This window comes from Hemicordylus capensis, chromosome 12 (assembly GCF_027244095.1).
Source record: "Hemicordylus capensis ecotype Gifberg chromosome 12, rHemCap1.1.pri, whole genome shotgun sequence".
Taxonomy (NCBI): Eukaryota; Metazoa; Chordata; class Lepidosauria; order Squamata; family Cordylidae; genus Hemicordylus; species Hemicordylus capensis.
The window spans coordinates 11,568,272-11,587,490 of NC_069668.1; the positions used below are offsets into that span (position 1 = coordinate 11,568,272).

The 19,219-nt window shown below is 51.0% G+C and overlaps 2 protein-coding genes and 1 long non-coding RNA gene across 8 annotated transcripts in view; 2 read left to right on the forward strand and 1 right to left on the reverse strand.

Annotated features, from left to right (window-relative positions):
- Positions 1-13,993, forward strand: part of CRYBA1 (crystallin beta A1) — a 35,044-nt gene extending 21,051 nt beyond the window's left edge. For all 5 annotated transcript variants that reach the window (XR_008311744.1, XR_008311749.1, XR_008311746.1 and 2 more), the window contains 2 exons: positions 11,883-12,377; positions 13,859-13,993. The gene's annotated coding sequence lies outside the window, so the exon portion shown is untranslated. The remainder of the gene's footprint in view (positions 1-11,882; positions 12,378-13,858) is intronic.
- Positions 1-19,219, reverse strand: part of NUFIP2 (nuclear FMR1 interacting protein 2) — a 21,521-nt gene continuing 2,302 nt past the window's right edge. Inside the window, exons 2-4 of the mRNA XM_053274623.1 lie at positions 13,256-15,019; positions 10,368-10,400; positions 1-9,262 (exon numbers count right to left, since the gene is read on the reverse strand). Of these exons, the coding sequence (XP_053130598.1) occupies positions 9,210-9,262; positions 10,368-10,400; positions 13,256-15,019 (1,850 nt within the window). The 3' untranslated portion in view covers positions 1-9,209. The remainder of the gene's footprint in view (positions 9,263-10,367; positions 10,401-13,255; positions 15,020-19,219) is intronic.
- LOC128335863 (uncharacterized) overlaps positions 14,896-19,219 on the forward strand; it is a 15,378-nt gene continuing 11,054 nt past the window's right edge. The window contains exons 1-3 of one of the 2 annotated variants that reach the window (XR_008311750.1): positions 14,896-15,036; positions 16,527-16,732; positions 18,718-18,890. This is a non-coding gene — a long non-coding RNA (uncharacterized LOC128335863). Of the gene's footprint in view, positions 15,037-16,526; positions 16,733-18,717; positions 18,891-19,219 lie in introns of those variants that run through there. The other variant, XR_008311751.1, reaches the window with a different exon arrangement.

The window sequence follows — 19,219 nt, forward strand, 5'->3', positions numbered from 1 at the left end:
GAAACTTAAATTTTTATTCAACAATTTACATCACGTAGCATCTGTCAGTTTATTTGCTCTACACACGTCTCTCTCCATGTTTAGTCCCCACCCACCCGCTCTTTAAAATATAAAATAGGTTGGGGTGGGAGGGTGAGTTGGTGGGGAACTTAACCATAAGAATTGTTGCAGTATATAAACATGAGAAGACCATAGGAAAGATTTTGCCATGGCAGCCAACAAATTAACCCCCAGTACAGATAGCCAGGAGATGTTGCACTCAGGGGGCAGGGAAAGACCCTAATGCTTCTATTATCGCCTGACCCCTCAAACAAATGCTCCAGACAAAAAGATTTCCACAGCCTGGGAAGCACCATTCTTTGCAAGATCCTCCTTTCTACCTTCTGAAAACTTTGGCAAGGGAGAAAGCAAGAAACCCACCTTCAGCTGAATTTCTGCCCAGCCAGGCTTTTGCACTCATCAGTCTTGGTGTGCAAAAGGCCTCTAGGTGTTCCATCTTCCTCTTGCCCCAACACTCCTTGGTGGTGGTTTTTTAAACTAAGACCATACAGCTCAGTTGCAGCTTAAGCGGCCATTGACTCTGGCGCAAAACCAAGCCACCTTACCCAGCCACCTCTATCACGTCCAAGGACTCACGATGCCACAAAAACCTCCAATGCAGCCTCTGGGCAGCCTCCCTCCGTTGTCGTGAATGGCTGTTGTGGGGGGACCCCACTGAAAAGAACTGGAGCAACACATGGCAGATGGGATCTATGGACCTAAAGCAAACCATTCCACAGGCGTGGGCTGGGATCAGTCTGGTTCCAAACAGACGGGTGCCGAACTCAAGCCTGGGGAGAGCGGATTTTGACTGACTACTAGAAGGTGAATAGGAGAGGGCCCGTCGATTCACCACACGTCAGTTTAAACACTTCTAGACTCCAAAGCACAAGCAGTCACACCCAGCGTAGGTGAGATGGCAGAAAGGCCTTTGCACTGGACAGGGAGGACCTGAAGATACAGCTGTGGCCCAAGGAGGGGCACACAGGAGGAAGGTTTTAGAACTTGAGTACCATGGACAAGAAACCTGACCTACCTGTGCCCAGGCCTTCAGGCATGAACTGGGGAAGGCCAGACAACCCATAGCCGAGACCTTTGGGAGGCAGGCAGCAAGGTACTTGTGGCCAGCAGCTGCTCAACTCTCCATGACCCCAATACTGTGGGGGGCCCATAGAGAGCCCTCCTCTATCCTTAAGCTTGAACAACTTGCAACGCTCTGGTGCCTAACTGGGGTTGGGGCCTACATCTAGCTCCCTTTCTGAAATCCAACTCCACCAGAAAAAAGTGTGTGTGGGGGGGTGTTTTAAGACATCAATGTACGGCACGCATTTGCAACTTGAGTTTGTATTCCCAAAATCCCTGAAGCCCCAGCCCCTTCCCCATTCCATCACTGTCCAGGAACACTGGGGGCAGCTCACAGAAAATCTTCTCAGAGGGTCTTGAAGCCACAGAACCAGAGGTGCTCTTACCCCTGGACTTCCGGGCCAAATTCCAGGGCGTCCACAGCCCCTTGCGGCCTCCAAATCCTTTTTAGTCTGTCCTGGGTGTTGTGGTTGCCCAGCCGAGCATGATGATGCTCAACTTGTGTGTGTCGGGGCAGGAGACCTCCAGGTCCAGGCTCCAAAATTACCTAGGTACACTTCTGCCCAGAACCAGATGCAGGGCTGGGGTTGGCAGGTAGAAAGGCTATCCAGAGCAGTGTCCAAGCTATTTTGGCGGGGGGGAACCTTACTACAGGAGAGAGACAGCAGAGTAGCGTGACCTAAATTGCATGCCCCATTACTGGGCAAAAAGAGCAACAGAAGCAAGAGCCAATAATTTTAACTAGGAAAAATCACACCCTCCTCTGAAGCCCAACAAAGCTGCCCTCCTAAATATGTTCACTGAGGAGTAAATCCCACTGAACTAGCAGAGCTTGCCTTCAAGTAAACATGTGCAGGATCAGGTTCTATGTGTCACTTCTGGCAACGAAAGACCAGTGTTGAAAGGTGTTGGAAAACATGCAAAGTTTTATTTTGCCTGTTTTAAGAACTAATCCTCCCACCTACTCCCCACGGGAACTTCACTGAAACCTAAGTGTGCAAAAGACAATTTCTTAAGAAATTGATGATAAAAAGTAAATGCACCCAAAGTGGTTCCATGCATTCAGGTGGCAGTACAGAGATACTAGCACACACATAGATTGCCCTCACACCGTGACCCTGGAAAAAACCAGAACTGCACAGTTTACATCTAAGGCTGCAAATTTCCACACTACAGTACTCCTTTTTATTATCATCATCATCATCATCATCATCATTATTTGAGAGAGAGATTGAGAAAGGTTAGTGCAGAGGTTTTCAAACTTGAGTCCCCAGATATCGGACTACAACTTCCTTTATCCCCCAACAGTTGTGGCCCTGGATGATGGGGGTTGTAGTCCAACAACATCTGTGGACCAACGATTTTGAACACCAGAATTAGTGTAAGGTGCTTTTTCCCTTTTCCTAAAAAATGAAGACCTGGGGAGGAATTCCTGATCAACTGAATTATAACAGCACACACAGAGTTTCAGAAGCTGTACAAAACACTTCAATGCAACACCTTAGGGCAAGCTAATTGTGTGGCTTTGCGCCCTTAAGTGAGACATGTCTACGAGAGCACACACAAAGGTCTCCTGTGTTCCAATACTGGTCTTTTATTTAAAAGGGGAGGACAGCTCACCATGTCTCTGGCCGGAAAACCAAATAAATATGGATGCACACAAGGAACAAAACAGCTTTTGCACTGAGATCCGTTAAGGCAGGGCTTCTCAAGCTTGGGTGTTGTCGGATCACAACTCCCGTCTTTTGGTGATTATGGATGGGGAGGATGGGAGTTTAAAAAAAATATGTAATCTTATTTATATTGATATACCACCTGATGTGTGTGTCATCTAGTCTCATCAGTAACTGGGAGCCCAGGTTGAGGACTCCTGGGTTAAGACACCACAACTCAGGCTTGTGCCCTTGGCTAGACCCAAGGCACATGCTTGAGCAGGCAGTTCTCGTTGCCGAAGCTACCCAGTCATACAAGGGGGCAGCCCTTCCCTATGAGCCTCAAGGGCAGCCAAGTGACCTGGGGTACAATGAGATGTCATCACACACACACACACACACACACACACACACACACTACAAGAAAGGCACATCATATGAAGCAAAGCAGATCAGACATAGAGAGCACACAGACACACACTAGGACAACAGGCAAGGAATGCTCAAATAGACCCTTGAGGTGTCCAACGCACACACTCCCCGGAACTCCAAAAGCATTTATCCCTGCTTAAAACGTCTTCCTCCCTCAAGAGGCTGTGGAAGCCTCCTGTGACCCTTGCTGGTTCCCCAAAGGGATTCTGGGACTGCCAGCCTGGGTTTGGAAGACTGGGCGGGAGCTCCCGTGATTTAACCAGGTGCTGACAGGCAAGGAAGCCCTGTGTCTCTGCGCCAGAGCACAAAAGGAAACTTCCTCTATCAACCAGGGATATGAAGCTCGGGTTTCCAGGTGGCAGGGCATGATGGGAGTTGTAGTCCAGCAACATGTGGGAACCCCAAGCTCAAGAACCCTTGCTCTAAGCCAGGAGCAGGCAACCTTGGCTCTCCAGCTGTTGCTGAACCACAACAGCTGGAGAACCAGGTTGGCTGCCCCTGGCTCTAAGCTTTTTCTGTAGTCTCCCTTGCCTCAAGACCAGGCAGATAAGACTAATTTAGTTACAGCCAATGCTGAATGCGAGCGGTCTGCTCAAAAGAGTGAAGGCATGAAAGTCACTTCCATAAGTGAGCAGCGCCCACCCTGATGAGCGAGAATGACAAATGACCTTAACAGGCCAAATTTGGCTAGGAAGGAGATCTGAACAGTGCAGCAGGATTGTAGCAGAATGCCAACATTCTCCACCCCATTTGTCTGCCCTCCCATCCAGACATACCACTCCTTGAGACTGGACTGCCACGCGGTTGGTCTGGTGCCTCTCTGCTGGCTAAGGGGCTTCTCCCAGAATCCCTAAAAATCAGAGCAGACTCACACACGATCACCAAGCATCCTCCATAACATGCAACAACTGAAGTGCACCTGGATAGTTCACCGGATCTTCAGACGGGTGGTACACTAAGGGCGGATCTATGCACTGCCATCTCAACCCAGCTTGAAAGCAGACACAGTGAAGGAAATCGGGGATATGCAGTCCTGCAGTAGGCCTTGGGGAATCCAGAGCTCTTGACACCCTTGCAAAGCAGCCATTCCCAAGGATCCCTTGGGGAAAGCAATAGCCATTCAGCCAGTCCCAAACTGGATTGTGTTCATCATCTTGAATGAGCCCTTAATGGCAGGAGGTGGTAGAGGTGTGTGGGTCACCATGCTCGTCCCAAGACAAGACCACAAGATGTGGACTCTCTGAAATGTTAAACCTGAAGAAAACCTCACCAATTGCAGAACCCTTCCCACAGAGTGAAGGGAAGGGAGAAATATGCAGCACCTTTCTGAATTAGCATTTGCCTTAATTATATTTTATACAGATGAGTAAGTAGTAAGACTCACGCACGCACGCACCCAACCTTTCATGCACTACCTGGGATCTGTAGCATCTCAGACTAAGAACTAAGAAATGTACTGTAACAAGTTTATGTGGACTAAAGCACATTTCACCAGATGCACATGACCTGTGATCCACAAAAGCTTGCATAGCAATAAAACGTGTTCGTCTTCAAGGTACTGCTATGCTCTAACACAGCAACTCCTCCCGTAACTGGGGTCCAAATCCCTTCCCCTCCACGCTCATGGGATGAGGTGCACACAACCCACACAAGCCAGATTTTTTTTTTACCTCCACCACATTCACAGGGAGTCATATAACAGCAGCAGAAAGATGGAGAAGGCTCAGTGCAACGTAATGAAATGTCTTTGCGTGTCGGAAGTAAAATCCTTCCTAGATTAAGCCCCCACCCAAAAAAGAAAAACCAGACACTATGACAATTAAACACAGACTTTAAAAAGGCAACTGCTGAACTAGAGAAGCAGGCCATAAGCATCTCAAAAATCAACACATTCTGGCTAAATGGCGTTTTGACAACACCTACAGGCTTGCTTTTAAAAATGTATTAAGGCTGCTGAAAAGAAAGAAAAGCATTCAGTCACACACACACCCCTCAAAAACGCTCTAGCCAAGGAAGCCACTATGTAGCAGTCATGACTAACAGCAGTTTCCCCACCAATATGCAGGCAAAAAGGTTACTCAAGAGAGATCTGCAGTGTTAGGAGTGCAGTGGTTCTCGTTGCACGCTTGGGACCACCACTGCTTCCTTCTCATCCAAGAACAAATCCTCCATGTCTTGGGAGAACTCTGGATTAGGATGCAACCAAAAGATTCTGCTCTGGACCATCTGAGAGTGAGAAGAGGCAGGTCCTCCAGTGCCAGCGACCGGTGAGCCCCAACTGGCGTGCCCAACATGGTTGCCAACAATGTCCCGTTTGAAAGATGCCGCCTTGGAACAAGCACACATTTTTCTGAGTTCAGTAACACTGGAGGAACGCTCTTGGACAAAGGGCAGAGGGCGTTGCTGACATCAACTTTTTCACCATTTAACAAGGGTGCTCCAATGTATTAGGATGATTCCCTCCCCCCCAACTACCCCAACGTAGTTACAAGCAAGACGGTTTGCGGGTCCAAAAAGTGAAAAGCAGGCCCTTCACCAGGCCACAGAAGTAGACGTAGGCCTGCAGCTGGGAACTAGATACTTTTCATTAGCAGCAGCAGCCACACTCAAAGGTTCTGCAGGTGACCAGGAAACAGCATCATAACAGAAACTGGGGCCTAGCTCACTCACCGAGCAGATGAGGTGGGAAATCTCCTTCCAGACTGTCAGGGTGTTGGGGGGAATCACATGGTCAAATGCTTACCAATGGGAGGGAAGCCACGCCAAGAATAAACTAGCAAATCAGCGAGGAGCTAAGCTAGATCACCTCTTCAATTTCCTAAGGAGGTCTGGTTTTCTTTGAGCAGGGACAGCTTAATATATGGAAGAGCATTCAGTCGTGAAGCACTCCACCTGAAGTGGTAGGGTCAAGACGCCAGTCTGCCCCCTACAATAAGCTTCAGTGATCCTCTGGATCTACAAAAACCCTTGTGATCCTCTGCCTTTATTATCAGCCCTCGTTTCCACAATTCTGGATGTTGCTGCTGCTCCCCTCTCCACCCCAAAACTCACACCAGAGGGCGGAAGTCCAGAGATATTGCAAGAAGAGGACAAATCCAGCCTTGTGCAACACCACCTTAAAAGACGAAAAGGCCACGCGTGTTCCACCCATTTGCACATCTTTGCAGCGAAGAAGGGAGAGACCGCAGTTCCATCTTGGGGCTCCACATGCACTGAACATAATGTCACCCTGCAAAACTCCACAACTTCAACAATGATGCAACTAAAGAAGAGCTCGCTTCTAAGTCCCAAGGCAGGGGAGATTCTCAGCCTTGGGTCCCCAGATGTTGTTGGGACTAGAGCCCCCATCACCCCGACACAATGGCAGGGGGGAGATGGGAGTTGTAGTACAACATCATCTGGAGCGCCCCCCAGCCGAGAACCCCCATGCTCTAATGTACGAAGCTGCAACTTCCAGTGTCTTCACCTCTGCTTGTGCCCGCCTTCTAGGGATGGACTGGAGGATCTCTCACACATGCGCGTACATACACACATTCTATATTTGGTTAATGATACAGTACTAATACTTTTGAGTGAAAAAAAGCCATTATACTTCTATACGTCAGCGTTATTTCCATGTGCTAAGCCGTTCGTCTCCCCACCCCCACAGAAATTTGCACAAAAATATAAATCAGGAAGGATGAGGCAAAGACTAAGTTCTTATGACTTGTCTTTAGTAAGTGCTCAATAAAGAATTGTGTGAGGACTTCAGGAGGAGACTCCTGACAAGGAAAGAGGCTATAAAAATCGAAAACGAGGCCACGGGGGAAGAGAGAGAGTGTTGCAGCCATGGCTCCCAACCACTGGCCCTGGGCTACTGGGCCGGGATGGGGGCCCTCAGAATAGAAAGGTGGTTCCCACTGAACTCCAGGCCCAGTGAATCAACTGACAAGTCCCAAGCTGTCTCTTCTCATCAGGCAGGGAGAGAAGTGGGACACTCCTTTCGTTCCACTCCCAAAGCAGATCAGGAGAAAGAGAAAGCAGTGTTTCCTGCTTTCTTTAAGAGACTGCCCAGGGTTTGGAAAATGACCTGGAACGACTCACTCCAGGGGTTCTTGCATGTGGGTCCACAGATGCTGGACTACAACTTGTCCGACATCATCCGGGGACCCACACCTGAAAACCCCCGACTCCATCTGGCAAGAACAGCCAGACACACACAACCCTCCATCTTGCAAGACCGGCTGTGCTCAGCTGCCCCCTCCCCCCCAGAAGACACAGTAGAAGGGCCAGGGAGAAGAAACCCAGCTGCTTAAGAAGGCCAACGCCAGCCAGGCGGTGCTTCAACAGCCTGCAAGTCCCAACGGTTGAGAGTTTCAGCCAGCAGTGGCAAGGAGCAACAGAATCATAGCTGGTGGTTTTTGGTTTTTTTTAAAGGCATGTTGAGAGAACACACACACGCATGCACACGCGTGCGCACGCATGCACACACAGTACAAATCTTTGACAAAGGAGAAAGAAATTTGGCTGTTGCCCCTTTGAGGACCCCCAGAAGTCACTCTCAACCAAGATGTTTCCCCACTACCAGACACCCCTAAACGTCCCACCACTCAAACCCTTTCCCTGGCCTCAAGAGGGCACCCCAGATTCCCTCCAACCTTTCCTCATAAAACACTGCTCCCCACCCCTCCTCCCCATGCCACACAGCAGCAGCCCAGATTTTTCAACTTCACAACCCGTTTCGGGAGCCCCAAATTCCAACTTTTTCCTATTTGTTTCCGTTTAAAATAAAAAATAAAAAATTCAGTTCTCGCCAACCCTCCCCCGCAGATCTGCTTCAGCAACAAAATTTATTGTGAAAATGCAGCTGAGCTCAGAAGGAAGGGGGGGGGGGAGATACAGAGAGCATTAATGACCTAGAACAGCCTCTTTGTCTCAGTCCAGAAAAGGGCGAATTAGCAGAATCGAAGGCAAGCAGGAGGTGGGAGAAGGGGGTGGGCAACAGGGTGCACTGGTACTGGTTCTCTCTTTTTTCGAGGAAAAAAAATTAATTTCAGGTAGAACAAAAGTTAACGTGTGCATCTGTGCGTGCGCACACATCACATAGAAAGTTAGCAAAAATACAAATTCCTTACATTTCAGCTTTGCGACGGAGATGGGGGACACGGATTTCTCTCTCTCTCTTTTTTATGCTTGCTCGCTCTCAGGGACATGGTATAAAGTTATGGGAATGTGGCCACTGTTTTTCAGACCTTTTCCCCATACCACACACACAGACACATCCTGAATGCCTTAATGAAACCAAAACGAGGCGATCTAGGGTTTTGGCCTGGAGACGTCAGAATGGCACATTCTTCCCCTAAGTGAACCCGAATGCTTTGTAGACTGTGTGCGATTCTGGAACTGCAGTGATGCTTTCCCCCGCTCCCTGCAGAGGCAGGGAGCAGACACACAGTCACACACAGTGTTTTAAGACCAATTCCCCCTGCACCCAGTTCTGTGGGACAAGGGTGAAGAACCCTATCATGCTCCAGGTCTAACCAGCCTTCCAGGAAAGATGGTGGGGTGGGGTGGATGGGAGACGGGCAGGAAGGGGCGAGGTGAGAGAAGCAGTGTGGCCAGAGGGATACGAAAAGGTAACAGATGCCCCAACCTCCTCGCCATTAGTGTGTGAGTGATGCCTGCAGAGTCCTGGCAAACCTGTGATGCCCTCGTCCCACAGATGTCCAAAAGTTCTTGGGCAGGCCGAGTCAGCAGCCTTCAGCGACTTGGGTCCATTTTCGGAAAGTGGGGGTGGGTGGGGGAGGAGATAATAAAGGGGGGTAAGGAAGGGGTATGACTGTGAAAGTTCAAAACCGGAAGTTTAAATAATCCCATAATGAGAGTCTCTGCCAATTCCTTGAGAAGTCTTGTCACGCCCAGAGGCGCTAGGAGCACCAAAGGCCGTTGCTGCCGCCCGTTCCTGGTGGGGAGCATGTGGTGGTCGCTGCAGAAGGCGCCCATGAGCAACGCCGTCCTCTCCCCTCATTGGTTAGGATGATCCATGGCTTCATCGTAGGTGATTATCCTTTTGGGATCTGGAAGAGCAACACACGCACAGTCGGCTTGGAGGAGACACGGGCTCCATAACGGCTACCAGCACTATGAGGGGGCTCCCAGGAAGAGACAGGAGGGCTGGTCATAGCCCCACACCCCCCCCACTAGCATATTATTTATTTAAAACATTCATGCACCACCCCGCCACTGCACGGCTTCTCCGGGTCGCTCCCCAAACGGACAACAATATACACCTGATGACATTGAAATCAAAAGACCCAGTGAAGAGCACGTTTAAACATCACAAATTAAAGAGTTGACCGCTAAAAGCCAACCAGGTATGAGCTGCAGTCAAAAACATTAAAAAGCCTCTAAAAAGGTGGGTCTTTCATTGTTTTATTTAAAAACAACAGCAACCCGAGCGGGAGGGAGCTCTTCCAGGAGGAGGGCGTTCCAAAGCCAAGAGGCCACATCCGAAGAGGCCCCATCCCGTGTCCTTTTCAGTACCTGAAAAGTTCTCCACTTGCTCTTGAATTCTTTCCACTGCTGTAAGAACAACACGTTCACAACAGCAGCCCCCTCCCAAATCCACCTAATATGTATTTATTTAACATATTTTTATACCGCCCAAAACTTGTGGCTCTGGGCGGTTTACAACAAAATAGAGGCACTGCCCAACTGAGCCATGTTTTTTTGCTGCAGCACTTGGCTCTTCCTGACAAGAAGGCATCCTGATTTCAGCCCCTGAGGCCTGCAAGCGTTTCCCAACCTGTGTGCTAGGCTGACTCGCTCCAAGTCAGCCCCAAAAGAGGGGCCCTGAAACTGCCAAGGTCCATTTGCAGCTGGGAATGATGGGAGTTGTAGTCAACACCAAGTGGGGACTTAAGTCTGAGAACCCCTGAGCTACACTAATGTAAGCTAGTGTGGTTTGCCTGATGGGAAAGCTGGCCTGGGGAGTCCAAATCCTTGCTCACCCATAAAGCCTGCTAGATGGGTTCAGGCCAAGTGCCTTGGGTCTCAGCTTGAGCTACCTCACAGGACTGTTGTGAGGATGAACGGAGTAGGAATTTTACATCACTTGGCAGGCCCCAGTTCCCTCACAGGTACCTTTCTGGGTGCTGGGCAGAGAAGGCTCAAGATTCTTACCTTGTTTTTGCAAGTTATGAATAGATTCCATTTCTGCGAGAGAGGGAGAGAGAGAGAGAGAGAGAGAAGAGGGAAAAGTCAGTTAATATAGCACACCCAGCTCCCAATCACAAGTGTCTGGCTTTGAACTGGCTTCAGTCAGTTTCCCCTGGCTTCAGTCAGTTTCCCCAAGTCCCCAGTTTGCAGGATCCAACAACACCGAGGTGTGTGCTTCCCATTGGATTGGATCTAGGCAGCATGTGCCTAACAGAGAGAAAACACACACGAAAACACACACGAAAACACACACACACACAGCCCTGACTGACAGTTAATGCACACCCAGGGCTTGCACTCTAAAGAGAGAGACACAAAACCGTGCGCGCCATCTTCATCGCCACTAATGTGCTACCCACCCACCACAGAGAGGACCGAGAGGAGGGGAGAAAAAATACGAGTTCTCCCCCAAATTGCGCTCTTTCCAATAAAGGGCCGAAGCAACTTTAGAATGTTATCGCTTCCAAAAAAAAAAAGGGCAGGCAAGCAAACCCAGGGCAATGAACTCTGAGGAGGAAGAGGTGCAAACCTCCCCAGAGCCCAGGCCAAACCCTGCCACCCTCCCGAACTCAGCACTGAGCCTGCCGCTGCCAGGAAAAAGCGCTGAATTCACACCACTTGTCTGTTCCTTCTGACCCAGTTGGCCATTGAAGCACTTGAAAAGGAGAGCCTTTTCAGACTGCCTTCCAGGGAGGATCTGGTCTTGGGGTAGCAAGCATGACTTGTTCACTTAGCTAAGCAGGGTCCGCCTTGGCTGCATATGAATGGGAGACTAGAAGTGTAAGCACTGGAAGATATTCCCCTCCGGGGATGGAGCCGCCCTGGGAAGAGCATCTGGGTTTCCAGTTCCCTCCCTGGCAGCATCTCCAAGACAGGGCTGAGAGAGACTCCTGCTTGCAACCTTGGAGGAGCCGCTGCCAGTCTGTGAAGTCAATCCTGAGCTAGAGGGACCAAGGGTCTGACTCTGTATATGGCAGCTCCCTATGTTCCTACGGTTGGTAAGGGTATTGCTAGCCTTGTTAGTTAATATTGTGTTGCTTATTAATCAAGATTTCCTTTCTGTACCCCTAAAACCCGAAATAAACCTAATTGTATTTGACCTCAACTCTCGGTCAGTAATTTCCAAATCTGAAGCTTTGCCCAAATTTATTCTGTAATATGCTGCTCACTCTGGATTTGCTGATTCCCCACACAAGCCCAAAGGTCAGGAGTGCATAGCCAACACTCTAGAGCAATTCCTTTAACAATACTGAGCTAAATGGACCAATGGTCTGACTCACTAGAAGGCCACTCCCTATGTCCCTAGACTCCTCTACCTGGGTACAAATGATCATTTGAATGGAAAACCATGCATTCTCTAACCGGGATTTTTAAATACTAGATGAAATGTGGGATTTATAATGCTCTGTGACTAGATGATTGTCCATATTGCAAGGTGGTGTTTCCCCCCATTAACCATAGAGTTTGAATTGTAAACAGGACAGAAACCAGGACTCGGATGAAGAGGTCCAAAACGGCAGAGAAGGCTCCCTGTGGTGGAGGCCTCCCTCACCACCACTCCAGCAACGCATAGCCCTCGGATCCAGGCCAAGAAGGTTCCCCCTCTCACTCCACCCTGGCAGGTGCTGAATGCGTCACAGAACCCTCCCCCACGCACCGCCCCAGATCCTTGGCAGCAGGCCGGGGGTTTCTCAACAGGTCACGCTCCTCAAGACACCCCCCTTTCACGCTTGCAAAGCAAGTTCCAGCTTTACTGCATAGGAGCCCAGCAGCCCAGCGAGAGCGGAAAGACAGAGAGAGAGAGAAAGAAAGAGTCAACGCCCCTTACAAACAGATGCCGGAGCCCAGAACCCTCAGCTAGAGTTTTGCCACCGAACCAAGGGGGCTCGAGAAGGGAGATGGAGAATCCGTGACCCCCTGCCTGGTTTGACTGCTCACTGGCCACAGAACAAGACCCCTCGCCAAAAAAAAAAGGTTGGTGGTGGTTGTTTTACATGACTGAACAGGAAGATCACACAAGGAGACCCCTACCCTAGACGCTGCTGCTCCTCTTAGGATCTGGCGATGGTGGTAACTCAACAAGGTTACCCTCGTTCCTCCCACAGCATTTCCCCCATTCCAGCCCCTCCACTGGCTTGTGTGGGGCAAATGAGGGTGGAAAACGACAGGAGAAGGCAGCAAAAGAAGTCCAGCCGCGAGCCGCCTTGTCTGGGATGGTCTACATCCCAGCAGCCATTCCCTCAAATGCTTCCCGGGACCCTTCACCCGAGACCCTTCAAGTCAGGAGTTCTCCAACCTGGGTCCCTAAATTATGTTGGACTCCAACTCCTTTACCCTCAGCCACAAGATGGTCCATTGTGGCTGGGGAGGATGGGAGCTGTAGTCCAACAGCACCTGGGGAGACCCCAGTTGGAGAACCCCTGCTTTCAGTGGTGATGCTCTGAACTGAACCCAGGACCTTCAGGATTCAGGTACATCCTCCATCACTAAGCTATGGGCTTTCCGCCCTCCATGAAGGAAGTCTGCATATCCCAAGATACGGCGGGCCTATATTTGAGAGAGACTGGGGCTGTCGCTCAGTGGCAGAACACCTGTTTTGTACGTAGAAGGTCCCAGAGTCAATCTCCAGCAGCGTCTCCAAGTAGGACTGGGAAAGAGTCCTGCCTGAAACCTTGGAGAGCTGCTGCCAGTCAGAGCAGACAATTCTGAGCTGGAAGGACCAAGGGTCCGACCCGGTATAAGGCAGCTTCCTATGTTCTTTCCTATAGGCACTGGTGGCCAGGAGCACCTTATGAGACGTTAGGTTCAGAGAGGGTGTGGGCAGATGCTCAGAAGAAAGGCAAAGGCATTACCTTGAGTGTGATATAGAACAGCAGCCCTCAGGTCAAAATCACTCCAGCTCTCTTTCCTTTCTAGGCCCCTCTGGTGGCTCTGTTCTTTGGCGGAGGCTAACAAACTGTTCGTGGGAGGGGAGGCCAGGCGACTCTCTACATTGCAGTCCTTGGCCAGGAACACAAATGCCCCTGGGCCACTGAGCTCAGCCTGCCGCAGGCCACTGGGTGGATGGGACTCCAGCAAGAAGCCACCCGCCTCACCAGTGGTCCCCAGCTCGAGGAGACTGCCGAGGAGCTGCGGACTAGTCCGTTTGTCCAGCTCGTAAGCCTTGGGGAACACCGGCTGCTCGGGACCCGTCTCGGCCCCCTGGGACCCCAAAACGGCAGGGCATTCCCCTTGAAATGTCACTTCCACAGCCTTCGCATCCCCCGCCTTCCTAGCAGCAGTCTCAGGGCCCGCACTGGGATCGTTGATAAAGGACAAACCCCACTGGTTCTGGAAGATGTCACCGAGGCTCTGCTGGTTCGTCTGGAACGGTGGCTCAGGGTGTGTGGCGCTGAGGAGAACGGCTTGCATATTTGAAGGGTAGATTAAAAGACTTGACTTCTTCTGCTCCACAGCCACCAGAGCAGAACTCGCATCCTGGGGCACCAGCTCAGAAGATGCCGGCAGAACGGCACTAGCAGCAGGCACGAGCAGCGACTGGGTCCCCAGGGAGCATGCTCCGCGGTCGCCCCCCGCTAAAACCGGCCCATTGGAGAAGTTAGCAGAAGTAACGGATTTCATGGCGGACATGGGGACCTGGGACAGGCGGCTGGAGGGTTGGACCTGCACTTCCACAGCAGATGACGAACACAAGGAAGAGGAGGAGGAGGAAGAGGAGGAGGAGGAAGATGAAGAGGAGGAGGAGGAGGAGGAGGAGGACAGGGACGGAGAAGGGTTCTGTGCGGCTTTGTTGAGGTTCTCTTTCACTTTGCTTGCATAACTGATCTTCGGAACAATTTTGGCGCTGCTGTTATCCACTGGGAAAACTGGGGGCGGCTTAAAGAGAGTCCAGGAGTCCTCTTTGGAGGAAGCGACTGACAGGTGCTTCCCCTTGGGGCGCTCCTCAAACTTCTTGCTGGCGACGCCCACTTTGGCCTCCGAGTTCTTCCGTGGCATGTCCCCGGCACCTGGCTTCCCGCGACCGGCCCCCGCCTCGCATTTCCAAGTGAGCTTCATGCCACCCACTCTGCCCGCCTTCAGCTCCCCGCCGTCGGCCTTGAAACCGTCCACCTCCTGCTTCAAGGTCGAGGCGGCAAGGGCCGACTCGTGCTGCATGATCTTCTCCTGCACGAGGCTCAGGTTCTCGCAGCCCTTGGCGCTGTTCTGCCGGCCTTTCCGCTTCTTAGGCGTGGTGTAGCCGCTCTCCGAGCCGCTCCCGTCGTTGTCCACCCCTTTGCCGACGTAACCATTAGTGATGTAGGCGGGACCGCTCGTGACCACGCCGTTGGGGATAGAGAGTGCCTCCGTCTTCTCTGAGGGCTGGCTCTCTCGCATTTTACTCTCGTAACATTTCTCGCCCTTTTTGTCCAAGCCCCCTTTCAGAATGAAGTTCTTGGGCTTGAGTCCGGCCTTCCCAAAAGGGCCGCCCTTCACAGCCGGTTTCAGGGCGAGAGTAGTGTCTCCGGGTTGCTGGTTGCCGTTGGGAACCCTGGAAATGGAACCAGCCGGTTCGGCCGCATTCAGATTCTTCAGAGAGGCTTCTCTTTCTCCGACGTTCCCGTTGAGCTCCCCATAGCCTAGAAAACACAAGGAGGTTAGCATCACACAGGATATGCTACATCTATCGTTTAGAAGAAGGCCTGAAGCCCTTAGACCAGGGATTCTCAACACTGGGTCCCCAGATGTGATTGGACTTCAACTCCCATCATCCCCAACCAAACGCCACTGGGGGTGGGGATTATGGGAGTTGAAGTCCAATCACATCTGAGGACCCAACATTGAGAATCCCTGCCTTAGACCAATGACCTGCATAGCAAGGCCCAGGAGCCAGTGGTGGCCCGTCAACCCCAAGTGTGGGCCCTGGACTTCTCGTGGGTTGGGCCTGTGTGAGGCTTCGGCCACAGCGGAATACTCTGCACAGTTCCTCCGGCGCCCTGTGGAGGCGACCATTCCCATCATGCAGTGCTGCTCTTTGCCCAGTGCTGGTGGGATTCCATGTAGGGCAGCAGAGTCGTCTTGAGCCCCGGCACCATCTTGGAAGGAGTGCTGGGGAGCGTAGCCCTTCCCAGCACTGACCTCCTGGAGCTCGGAAGAGACGAGGGCATGGAAGGGTTAGGGTGGGGGTTTTTTTTGGCCAAAATGGCCCCTCTTGAAAAATAGTGAAGATCACTGCTTTAGACCGTGATCTCAGAGAAGGGCCGAGGGGCACACGATGCAGCCTCCTTGCTGAAGCTAAGCAGGCCTCGGTGTGCTCCGTGCCCGGACGGGAGGCTGCTACATGCCACCTTTGGGGATGGGGGTACAGCTCAGTGGGGGTGGAGAAGCTGCTTTTCCATGGCAGCCCCTCCATGTGTGACTGGCCCCAAGTCACTCAGGGAGCTTCACAGCGGAACGGGGATTTGAACTCTGGTCTCCACACTCCTCGCCCAACACCCTAACACCCACGGACTCCAGTAATATTGACATTATTATGTTTATTGTTGCAAAAAGACAGTCACATGAAGCCATCACCACCCCCTCCACAAGTACAGTCTAAGAGCAAAGCCTCAGAGGACAGGCAGAAAACCTCCATGTACCAGACGCAGCTCTGAAGTCCAGATTAAATTCGATTAAGGCAGTGCATCTTTCAGCATGCCTCTCTCGGGCACTCAAGCCTTGACGGCAAGGAGTCACTTCAAGCCAACCAGGAAATGCCTAGCAGAAACTTCCTCCCCGCCCCCCCCCCACCTTTTTAGGAAATTATTCCTCCACTACTGCATTTTAGAAAGCCACCTTCCTCAGAAAGAAAACCCTTCCAGGTGTTTGGCTTGGCTTTCCAACACTCACCAAAACTGGGTCTGAACCCAGCAGATCAGATCTGAGGAGCTCTCAAATTTGGGTCCCCAGATGATGCTGGACTACAACTCCCATCATTCCCTGCAGCAATGGCCTTCAGGATTATGGGAGGTATAGTGAAACGTCACCAGGGGACCCAAATGTGAGTGCCTAGAAAACAAAAGTGAGTGAGTGAGTGAGTGAGAGAGAGAGACAGAGACCCTATCGGTACATCTCCAGCTGACAATCTTCTCTGTGTGGGAGAACTAGGGCGCTCGGCTCAGAGGACCAGCAGAGAGGAAAGCTCAGAACACACTTCAAGCGGAGGGCTTGAGCACTCTGAACAAGAAGCCAGCGCCGTGTGGCATCGGGCAGAGGCTGTCCCTCGGCATCTAGGCCGGTGAGATCAAGACATGCAGAAACAAGGAGACGGTGGGGGCTGTTTTTGAACGCAAGGGCACCGTTCCCTAAAGCCGGTAAGTTATGCACATAGCAAAATAAAACAATGTTGAAGTATAGGGGTGGGACACACTGACGCTCTGAAGGGGACCCTCTGGTGCCACACCCCAGTTGTCCTTGGGTTCAGCTCCCGTATTCCCCACTCCACAACAGAAGTTAATAGCAATGCACCCCCTTTAGCTTCATTTGAACCCAGACATACTCTCTGGCCTTGTTAAGTGTTCCTTGGCTCTGGGAGCCAGCTCAAAATTTCTGGAGACCTCTCTGCTATTACCTACAAGTATGTATATGCTGCTTATCAACACAAAAGCTCTCAAAACGGTTGACAGAGAGAAATAAGATGGTTCCTGTCCCCAAAGGGGTCACGATCTAAAAAGAAATGTGAGGGAGACACCAGCAGCTACTGCTGGACAGATGCTGTGGAACATACGAAGCTGCCATATATGGAATCAGACCATTGGTCTATCTAGCTTAGTATTGTCTTCACAGACTGGCAGCGGCTTCTCCAAGGTTGCAGGCAGGAATCTCTCTCAGCCCTATCTTGGAGATGCCACCAGGGAGGGAACTTGGGAACCTAGATGCTCTTCCCAGAGCGGCCCCATCCCCTAAGAGGAATATCTTACAATGCTCACACATGTAGTCTCCCATTCATATGCAACTAGGGCAGATCCTGCTTAGCTAAGGAAATGTCATGCTTGCTACCACAAGACCAGCTCTCTTCTCCCTCAAAAAGGTGAGTTATCATCACCTGCCATATACTGAGTCAGACCCTTGGTCCATCTAGCTCAGTATTGTCTACCCAGACTGGCAGCGGCTTCTCCAAGGTTGCAGGCGAATTCTCTCTCACCCTGATCTTGCAGATGCTGCCAGGGAGGGAACTCGGAACCTTCTGCTCTTCCCAGAGCAGCCCCATTATCTCCTAAGGGGAATATCTTACAATGCTCACACATGCAGTCTCCCATTCATATGCAACCAGGACAGACCCTGCTTAGTTAAGGGGACCAGTCATGCTTGCGACCACAAGACCAGCTCTCCTGCCTGTGCTGGGGATGGAGAGGGCCAGTTGCTCTCCCCAAATACAAGAGAACTGATACTTTGAGAGGTGCCTCTTGGCTCCCTCAGCTGTCCATCCATCAGCTGGCTCAGTGCCACGCTCAAATCCCCAGGCCTGGGGATAGTCTTCACTGTTATTGAGGGGGCATACACTGCCACAGGCGGCAATAACTAATTTCCCTCTCTGGTGCGGCAAACCAAGTCAACCATCTTTGGAGAGAAAACCCTGACTGGCAATGGCTCTCCGGGAAAGAGTCTTTCCCATGCCAGGGAGTGAATCTGGGACCTTGTGCAAACAGATGCTCTTCTGCCAAGGCACGGCCTCGGATCTTACTGAGCTCACAAGTAGCCTCCCATCCAAATGAAAACCCAAGCAGGCCTTGTTCATCAAAGGGGACAAAATCACGCTCACCACAAGACCAGCTCTCTCTCTTCCTTTATGCAAAGAGGCTGGATCTGCACTCAGGAGGCGGCAGCAATAATCCAGGGAGGATGATACAATGGGGATAAGGTGGCGGCGCCCCTGCTTTGCAGGCAGAAGGTCCAAGGTTCAATCTCCAGGTAGGGCTAAGAAAGACCCCTGCCGGAAACCTTGGAGAGCTGCTGCCAGTCATTGCAGACAGCCCTGAGCTAGAAGGGCCAAGAGCCCAACTCTAGAAGGCAGCATCTTATATCCCTATGAGACAGGACGAGAGAAAGCTCTCTGTTGCCTGTGATGCAGCCAAGCTGATCAAAGATGGATCTCATGAATGCCAGTCCTTTGTTCCAGCGACGGCCATTTCTAATCCTGGCGCAATGATTTTGTGAATTTTAAAAGAATTGGCGCAGGCGAGAGCATGTCTCATCATGCATATCTAACCATGCATATTCTAAAAATGTTATGAAATAAGTAAAGAGATCTCTTCCTGGATCTTCTTACGCTAGCATGAGAGTATTCCATGTTCCACAGAACTTCTCAACAGGAAGCAAGTTCTAGGAACCACGTTACCTTCCTACTCAAGTCTCTCGGAGGTAGATGAAAACCGCCACACGCTAGACACAGGCTAGCAGAATGTTTGTAAACCCCTGAACTACACAGCATTATGCAGTGTGGGTTCCTGACACACTGTATTGGATAAAAGATTTGCCCTTGAACCTGTTTTCTCCGCTTCCTGAAGTTCTGCTCAAAATATAGATGCTGCCATGTTGCATTACAACAGACCTCAGTTTTAAGAAGTAGATATAAATGTAGCAAATAAGTAAAATATAGAAGCCTTGTGGCAAACTGGGCTTTGGAAGGGAATCAGGACAGGCAAGAAAGGAAGGTGCTGAGCATCCCAGGGACAGAAGTGTGAGGGACTCAGATGCCTCTGAGTAGCAGTTGCAGGGGAGTCACAGCAGGAGAGAGAGCATGCCCGCCCCTCTTGCCTGTGGCTTCTCAGAGGCATCTGGTGGGCCACTGTGGGAAACAG